The 9,491-nt window shown below is 43.7% G+C and overlaps 1 protein-coding gene across 1 annotated transcript; it reads left to right on the top strand.

The window, feature by feature from the left end:
* Window positions 1-1,050: 1,050 nt before the first annotated feature.
* On the top strand, window positions 1,051-8,315 carry msl2b (MSL complex subunit 2b). The gene is made up of 3 exons (XM_026180272.1): window positions 1,051-2,374; window positions 4,692-6,058; window positions 6,901-8,315. The coding sequence occupies exons 1-3, from the start codon at window positions 2,233-2,235 to the stop codon at window positions 7,198-7,200; spliced, it is 1,809 nt and encodes a 602-aa protein (XP_026036057.1). The 5' UTR covers window positions 1,051-2,232; the 3' UTR covers window positions 7,201-8,315.
* Window positions 8,316-9,491: the final 1,176 nt, after the last annotated feature.

Here is a 9,491-nt window from a genome sequence, read left to right as displayed (position 1 = left end):
GATATCAGCTTGTTTCAATCAGACAGGCTGCCATTTTTTAAGACTAGTTTGACTTTTCCGTGAGTATGTATTTATATCCTCTCTTTCCGTGTTCCCCCTTCTTTGGTCAACCTTCTGGTTCTCAAACACCACCACACCGTGGTTTTATCTCTGAACTGCACCGAGTTCTCACCACGCACGGAAATACAAAGGAATAAAGTGTGACGTAGTTAACACTGTGGATACCAAAGTAAAATTAAAAGTCAAAATTGCAATAAATTGCAATGATATAGATATAGAGAATTTAATATGGAGCTTCAAATGAGCATAGTATGTCATTTTAAAAAATAATATAGAAATAGTCATTTTAGGCTAAATTCCTTTTGTGTGTGTGTGTAGAAAAATATAATCTATTCATCTTTTAAACTAGCCTACCCAGTTATAATAGGGCATAGACGTTGGGCAGGTCACCAGTCCATTTAGAGTTTGACCCCAGTGTGAAACTGAAGAAGTCATCAGTTGAATGTAACTAAGTGTAATAGTATTTCTCAATAGGAAGTCACTGCACTAACAGCAGTAGTGAAACTGTGCCTTACACTTACAATGGAAGGATAGTCTTTCAGATTTTTGTCTTTTAATGGCACATTTTTTCCACATGTGACATACATTATACCAGCATACCAACTGTACCAAAAAGAGTACAGAAGATGAAAGCTGCCCACTGGATTTTAAGTCTAGTTGTGAAGTCTTAAAGTGGGCACTTTCACTGCCATCGTCATGTTTAGAAAAAATGAATGTAATCTAATGACTTTCTTACTGCCTTCTTAGATATAAAGAAGAAATGAAAACGTCATGTGAATATCAGAAATATCAGTCACTATTCCTAAATCAAAACCAAGAATAGGTTATGCTTTTTTCAACAAGGTGGTCTTTGAAAAATAAAATATCTATCTATCTGGAAGGTTAATTTTCGTTTATTATGTTTAAAAAGTGAAATAAATCATCTCAATATGTTAGATCTACCGCTCTTCCTTTTTTTTTAATTGAACCGCCTTATCCGAGTTCTCGCGAGATGTGAGAAACAGCGCCCCCTTGTTTATGTGTAGGAAACGCGATGGGATGTGTGAGGACTACTCAGTGGCTAACGATAGCAAGGTACACAAACAGGGAAATTAATCATTTTTCTCTCCTTTGATATTCGGGAGGTCTAAAGAAAGCTCCAGAAGGATTGATAAACTCCCCTTTTCCCACCACATTCCCACCAAGGAGGGAAACGAGAACGAAAGACTCCCGATAATCCCGCGAAGAGGGGAGCGGCCTTGCTTTTTTAGCCGGCTTCCCGGCGCAGCTCTGACGGCTAGCACTGTCACCAGAGCCCGGTGCTTCCGCTGGCTTGCTCGGCTCCACACGGATAGAACCGCGGCGGCTTCGATATTATTTTTGTTTCGGACGCCACCATCTGCTCGTCCGCACGCTAGCTCCCCTGTCTAGGAGCGGGTGTCGGCGTTTCTCTCCGAGGAGGAGCTTTTGAAGCCGAGGCGGCCTGTTTTGTTTTCGAGCCGCCGTGAATCTCTGCGAACAATAACACAACCATAACGAGCCTGCTGGGGCTGCACCGAGTGAGGAAATAGGAGCCGCTGACGCCCCGGTGTGGGGTAATTGATGCTCTGTGTGACACCAGCTCAACTCGGGACAGGCATGCATGTGGATTATGGGGATATCATGGGAGTACGATTGCAAACCGGGCCACTTTGTCACAGAGTAGCCTGCTTGAATCTCGGAGCTGCTAGCTAGTTAGCTAGCCAGCTGTGTCTGTGAGAAGCGTTAAAAAGGCCACTGGCGACGGAAGGAGTGCCTCACGATGCTTTGTCTTAATTTAAATTACGTATGGGAAGGAAACGAACCGAAACGGTGCGCATGAAGCTGCATTTTAATGCAAACAAATCTCCGATCGGAGGCTGCGGTGATTTCAAAGCTAAGACAGCGCATTGAAGATGGATTGGATGTGACCGGGGATGACTAAACCTGGATCTTCACTCTTCATGTGGGATTTATCTAGCAACCGGGAACTGAAGCCGTGACATCCACCTATATGCCCCCTTCAAAGCCCCCACCGGACTCCCTTGATAAAAACAGTAATTTTATCTCACGGGAAGCGGGAGCTGCGGGTAGTTTGTTTATCCTCTTGTGTGACTTTGGTGTGTTTTTATTAACGTATTAATACATCTGGAGCGCCGGGCCCAGACAGCTGAGATGAACCCGGTGAATGCGACCTCTCTCTTCGTGTCTGCGAGCCGGTCGGTGCTGCAGTGCGACCCCCGAGACCCCCGGGCTCTTGCGGAGCTCTGCAAGCTCCTGCCGTTTTTCCGCCAGTCCCTCTCCTGCTTGGTCTGCGGTAAGTGTGAGTTTATATTATAGTTTAATTTAACAGCAAGCCAGTGTATATGTGTGTGTTTATTATTGAGAGGATGTTTTATAGGTAACGTTGTCAGCTGTCTTAACAGTGGGAGTGAGCCTTTAAATGGTGCTGCGTTCAAGCACTGACGGAAATGTCTGAGTACATTACAAAAGAAGTCAGCAGCATGGTGGAAACTGAGCTGTCGCGCATATGAAGTGTTGTACTTGAATATGTCTTGAAGTGCTTGTACTTTACTTAAATTTAGAGCTGGGCAATGAACCACATTTAATTGCATTTACGATTTTGGCTCCTGTGGATCATGAAAACCAGGTAATCAAACTATAGCCAGTATTATGTCTGACGTATTTGGCAACTACTGTTTGGATTTTTTTTGCTGGGTCGTAGTTTTAGGAAATCTGCTTAACTTAAAAGACAAACATGTTTTTATTTTTAAGTAAGTTTAGTAAATCCAGAATCCCCCTCCCCAGAGCGAGTGCTTAAAAAATTAAGTTAAAATTAAATGCTTCTTTCCATATGAACACATTAAGAACATTTTATAGATATATTTTAGTTCACATTTAGCTATTTATTTGCTGTTGCTTACATTTAAAGGAAATCCTTTGAATTAAAGACACCTCCCCCCTTTTCTTTTTAACTTTGAATGAGTGTGATCTCAATACTGACTAAATAATTTGTTTTTGTTTATGCATTTAGTTATTGTTATAACTAACAGGTTCTGTTTTAAATTTGTAAAAAAAAATTTTAAATCAAGCTGCATTGTTAAACTGCTGTATTCGCCAAAAGGTTGTTTATATGGTAAATTCCGAGGTGTCATGAACGCATCTTAAGTCACAGCTACACCCATCCTGACACACCCCCTTCTGGGTGCTGTTTGGCAGCATCTGGGCGTTTCTCTGGTTCATCCTGTTGAATAACAGCCCCTTCACATGCTGGATGCTGAGCACCTAATCTGCTTTCTCACCCTCCTCCTCCTCAGATACAGAAATGTTCAACTCCATCTAGGAAAGGGAAGCAAAGGGAGTCGTTTAAGGAGACTGCTCCTTACAGTGTTTACTTCACTGAACTAAAACGAACTTTAATAAAAGTATAGGGAGCATTTCTTCGGCTGGATATTAAAGTCAACCTTTTAATGTATATTTAATACAGGGTTTTCACCGCCAATACAAAATGCATTGCATTTCCCTTCGGCCAGAGTGAGTGTATATACCATTTCCAATATAGAGAGGAAGCTGTGGCTGCTGTTTTTGCAGGTTCTCAGTAAATGGATGGTTTGATGAATTATTTATGCATTTATTTACGTAAAGGTGATATTTATGGTGCTGTGATTGCAAGAAGACTGAGAAACTTCCATGTCCTCTGTGATGGATGGCTATAATAGTCTTTATGACATTTAAATATAGAGTTATGCTTGATTTGTCAAACAGGCAGAGCCGTATGTGTAGGCCTGCTTGTTTCTTGTGAATGGAACTTCATCCCTTCCCCCTCTTTTTGCAGCTGCACTCTCTAGCAGGAAGCTCCCCTGAAAGAGAGGCTGTCTTTCACTCTGGAAAACCTCCAAGCACAGCTCAGGTTTACAAATACATGTCAGTTTAGGAAGCTGTGGCAAAAAGGAACCAATCGTCTGTAAATAAAGCCATAATTTATCTCATGTTAATGATGATTGCTGGCTTGTTAAGGATTTTATTACCAGGCGTGTTGCTATGTTTATGATTTTACATGCATATAAAACATTTTTGCTATCCCCAAAGGAAAATATACACTTTTAACCTTTATCAAAGGACCGTAAACATTAACTAGGGTAATGCAGACTCATTACCTTAAATATATGCAGACCACATGCTGTGTCATTTATTTAAAAAAAAACACACACAAAAACGGCAACCTCACTTTGAACTTGTTATGATAAATACTGATTATTGTATTTATTGTTATTTGCAGAAGTGTGCAAATAGGCATAAATTTGCTTGAAATCTATTAGCAAATTTAGTGTATTCGTTTTTTTAGTGTTTGCACAGCGGTATAAAAGGAAGAGAACCCATCAGTCATCTTCTTCTAGTGCCCCACCAGTGTCCAAAGCTGAGAGGTGGAGTGACACCCCCCCCATGGACATCATTACTCGCCCATTCACACCCCAAAGGCTTATTTTACACCAGAAATAAAAATTCATGCTGTCTTTTCTGGATCCTGCAATGGCCACTTAATCATCTATGTGGGCTGTTCTGCCTGTTCCTGTGATATCTGCAATTTCATTCATGTTTTTTTTTACCTTTTCTCCCTGTCCTCTCATGCTCAGGCAACCTGCTGCAGGACCCCATCGCTCCCACCAACTCGTCATGTCAGCATTACGTCTGTCGAGGCTGTAAGGGTCAGAGAATGCAGCTGAAGCCGTCCTGCAGCTGGTGCAAGGACTATTCCCGCTTCGAGGAAAACCGGCAGCTCTCTTTGCTCGTCCACTGTTACAGGAAGCTCTGTCTCTACATCACACAGTCGCCACTTGCACCACACATAGCCAGCGCTGCCAGTGACTCACCTGACCTGCAGGCTATCCTCAATGAGGGCCTGACATTGGCGGAGAGTGAGCCAGAAGCGGAGGATGTCTCAGACTCTGTTCGTTTGTCACAGACCGTGTCGACCTCTGAGGTGGGTCAGCCCGATGGCGGTCCAGCAACAAAGGAGCTCAAGGTGGAAGAACCGAGCCCCGTGGGCTTTAACGGACTGCATGACTGTAACGGCCTGGTCAGCTCAGACAGACTGCACCCCATCACCACGAAGCAGGAGAGCTTCTCAGAGGAGATCCCAGTGTGCATGAGTGTTACAGGCACTTCAGAGACGGGACTTTGTGACATCGGCGCTTTCGGGGACGACCTGAAACACGGCGGGGGGCCACTACTGTTGAGTGTAGAGGAGGTGCTCAGAACTTTAGAGACGGAGTCTGACCTTGACCCTTCACCTGAGCCCAACTCTCAGCCAGGCTGCCACCCCTCTGTACCTCAGTCTAGCCGAAACGGGCCTCACTGCCCATCATGCCAAGACTCATCCCGCCTCATCGCCTCCCTCCCTTCAGAGAACAGCTCCCGTGGCCTCCAACCACACCCGCAGCCCTCACTGCAGCCCCCTCCTCAGCCCTCTGCAGTCACCCCCCGTATACCGCTTCGCTGCCACCGCAAACGCTCCCGCTCAGAAAGCGACAGCGAGAAGGTGCAGCCCCTCCCTATTTCCAGCCTCCTACGAGGGCCCCCCATTGGTGCCAACAGTTCCCCCCACCACCCCAACCCTGGTGCCACCACCAAACAGGAACCTAAGTTCCCTGCAGCAACGCCTCACCCCCACCTAGCCCCGGTACCTAATGGCAGCACCCCAAAGGTGGGTAAGACTGTACTTGTCCCCAACAAGGCTCTGAAAAAGACTGTGGAGCACCACGGTGCCGCCAAGAAGTCGTACACCAAGGCCAGGCAAGGGGCCCCCAAACCCCGCACGCAGCCCCGTGACAGAGTACCCCCTCACCCTCACGCTCACCCCCTCACACACCCACCCAGCCCCTCGAAGCCACTGTACAAGAAGCCTGTGGAGAAGAAGGGCTGCAAGTGCGGCCGGGCTACCCAGAACCCCTCAGTGTTGACCTGTAGGGGGCAACGCTGCCCCTGTTACTCAAACCGCAAGGTGAGAATGCTCCACACACCATCCATACACTAATAAAATCGCTTCTGTTTGTTATCACATCAAATTGAAACTAATTGCATTGTATTGAAGTAAGAAACTGGCATCTCTGTATGAAAATAATCATATTAAACTGTAAATTCAAATCAAAGCAATGGACGGCTTTTGGTTTTCTGTAAGTTGTGTGTTGAGTGGTAATAGCTGCTCTCAACTGTAAGGTGGACATAGCCACTGAAAACTGCACTTTTTTCTTAATGGACAAGAGGGAGTGACTCCAGCCCTCAGTTCCCCTTTTCTGTGCCTTCAGTAAACACTTTCTTGGTGACTTTATGGGCTCGGTCACTAGTTTATGGTCATATTGAATAAAACATTAAGTCCGTATTGTAAATTATGATCATTGTTACAATCAGAAAGTAGACTTATCTCAGGTTTGCTGACATGCTGTCGGTCAATAGGCATGTACTCGAATGTCACCAGCTGATCATTATGCCATAAACGCTTAACTTGAGGCTTCATTACTGGACTTCACCCATCCACGGATGACATCACAGTGGCTACATCCATCTTTTATATGCAGATTACACAACAGGCAATCATTTTGAAGTGTGTAGAAGTGATGAGATGTCTTGAAAACTGTTAGAAGGCAAATTAAACTTAATATTTACTTTTTAATAATACCTTTATTTATATTTGAAACTTTAAAGGTGGTTTCCAAAGTTCGTTAAGAAACAAAAACATAATGTCGAAGTGAACCAGAAGACCAATAAAACGCGCAGCTATAACCCAAACATCATCTATTATGTTGTTCTTTGTTAAATGTTATTGATCCCATTCGGTGTTCTCAGGCTTGCCTGGACTGCATCTGCCGCGGCTGCCAGAACTCGTACATGGCCAATGGCGAGAAGAAGCTGGAGGCCTTCGCCGTGCCAGAGAAAGCTCTGGAGCAGACCCGGCTCACGCTGGGCATCAACCTCACCAGTATCGCCGCAGCGGCCCTGCGCAGCCCGGCCACCAGCTCCCCGGGCAACACCCTCCTTAACGTCACCACAGCCACGGGGGCGCCTGTCACGGCCGCCTTCCTATCTGGGGCGGGGCACGACAACCGGGGCTATGACGATTCGCTGGAGATGCGGTTTGACTGTTGAGGTCCGCCCCCCCCCCCCCCCCCCCCCCTTCCGCGGTCAGTAGTCACACACATTCCCCCACCCCTACCACCACCACCGCCGCCCCTCCCTCACCCTGCTGGGTGGCGTCACCCATCGGTTCGTACAGCGGCGGAGCCAGAACAAAGGCAGCTACAGTGACAGGCGGCAGCGAGGGTCACCAGCTGAAGCTGAGGAGGCGCCCTCCATCCAAACGCCCGAAACTGCACCATGCTTGTGGTCTTGCATACAGAGAAGAGAAGAAGAAAGAGGAGATGTAGCGTTACTGTATGTGCAGAGATTTCATTTCAGTGGGTATAGAGGGGTTTATTTTGTTGTTGTTTTCTTCTCTACTATGGGTAATATGTAGAGCATGTTGTGTAGCTAAGTCGGGCGTGCTGACCACGGTCACACGGCTCTCAGCGTGTGTGTATGTGTCTGTGTGTCCATGTCTGTGTGTGTGTGCGTTGAGCATGTGAGTGTGTATGGGAGGGTTTTATTTGAAGATGAACCTTACTAGCAGGAATGGAGACATCGTCACCACCACCTTCATCAGAGACTGGTGTAATTTATATATAAGAGAGAACCTTTTGTACATGGACTTATCGGTTTCCATTTAAGAAGACATTTTATGATATATTTTATAAGTTACTTTAAATCCAATGGAAGCCGATGTAAAGCGGGGAGATGTCTGCATTCAACCAGAATGTTTTCGCACTGGTAAAAGTAGATTTTGTAAACCACCAGAAATAAAAGCTCTTATACGTAAGGAATAAAAATGATTAAAACCACCAGCCGAGTTTTGATTACGTCTTTTGAATGTTTAAAGATCCTGAAGCTTGGGGAAGGTTGGATGATTTGGTGAGTTTTGAGGCAGGAAGATGGTAAAACTTCAGCACTTATCCCACTTTTTTTTTTATGTTTTGTTGTTGTTCTTACTTGTGTATAAAAACTCTGGTTGATTGCAGGCCCTGTGCACTGCTTTTCCACAAGTTTTTTTTGGTTTCTGGAAGCTACACACTTGCTGCTAAATACTACAAAGGACTCAAAAGGAGGAGAGCACACCTGTTTTCCTTGTCTTGTTTTGTTTTCTTTTAAATAAAAATGCGTTAACAACATTTGCAGTATTTATTGGACGTCTCCTAACGTAGAGGTTACGTGTTGGGCACCAGTTTGTTTCCGGTTAAGTTCTTGTCGTCGTCCTCTTCTTAGCGTTAGTTTCTGGTGTCTCCAAAAAGGGTTTTGTTCTCCCTCTGGGCATTTAAATACCTGTAATATAACTGTAACATATTTCCACAAAAAAGAAAGAAAATCAGAAACTTACAAAGTGTTGTGTGGTTATTTGTTTCTACCCCTTATCACTGAGATTAAGCATGTTGAAAGTATTTATTGATCTGTCGGCACTGCTGAAGTTAGGCAGTAGTGGGCAGTGTTGGACCTAATGCTGCAGTAATTAATTGGCACCAGCAACATGCCTTGGCTAGAAAGCAGTTTTGAGCCACTTTGACTGGACTACAGATGTAACTGTAAATGCCTTTGTAGTAATAAACCTTTATGACGTAAAGGTTAAAACAGCAAACACATTTTATAAATTTAGACCCACAGGAATGATTTTGATTCAATGAAACTTGGCTTTAATTGTGACTGTGGGAACAATCCAGTTCTCTAAAACGTGGCAATGCTTTCTTCATGTAATTTTATATCAGTAATGTTTAGGTTACCAGTGGTTTATTCTGCTACGTGATTTGCAGAGAAGTATCAATTCTAAGTAAGATAAGATCAACTTGTCCAAAGGTTTGGATATTCTTTTGTTACAACAGTCAAAAATCAGCTTGAACACAACAAATGTAGAACAAATAGCTTAATGAGTAGAATGGTATGTACGTAAAAGAATATGAGAGAACAACTACGTTTATTTTGTCTAATATTGTCAAAACAAATCTGAAATCAATGTAAATATCTTGACGTTATACATAAATAACAAATAGTGCAATAAAGTGACTTTGTGTTGTCACATTACAGGGTTAAAATAAACTTAAATAAACAACCTTAGAAATTTTCTTGTAAAACTTCCCGATAAAAATGTCGTGAAAAATAAATAAAATCACAGATTTTATTCATGTCAAGGTTTATATTCTACACAGCTCATAAAGAATTGACTGGATATCAGGAAATCTTTAATGGAAGACTTTAATGTAATTAAAAATTTAAAAACAATTTAACTGCCATCCACAAAGTCTAGTTTAGAAGCAAGTGTTGTTACTTGGTAGCATTCTTCTTATTACACGAGTTTA

The sequence above is a fragment of the Astatotilapia calliptera genome, chromosome 9, assembly GCF_900246225.1.
Source record: "Astatotilapia calliptera chromosome 9, fAstCal1.2, whole genome shotgun sequence".
Lineage (NCBI taxonomy): Eukaryota > Metazoa > Chordata > Actinopteri > Cichliformes > Cichlidae > Astatotilapia > Astatotilapia calliptera.
Note: the sequence above shows the minus strand (reverse complement) of the source record. Positions and strands in the feature narration are given on the sequence as shown.

Excerpts from the sequence above, each read along its gene's own strand:
- msl2b (XM_026180272.1), top strand. The coding sequence starts at position 2,233 with ATGAACCCGGTGAATGCGACCTCTCTCTTCGTGTCTGCGAGCCGGTCG. Across the intron at positions 2,375-4,691 it reads CCTCTCCTGCTTGGTCTGCG|GCAACCTGCTGCAGGACCCC; the intron begins GTAAGTGTGAGT and ends TCTCATGCTCAG. Across the intron at positions 6,059-6,900 it reads CCTGTTACTCAAACCGCAAG|GCTTGCCTGGACTGCATCTG; the intron begins GTGAGAATGCTC and ends CGGTGTTCTCAG.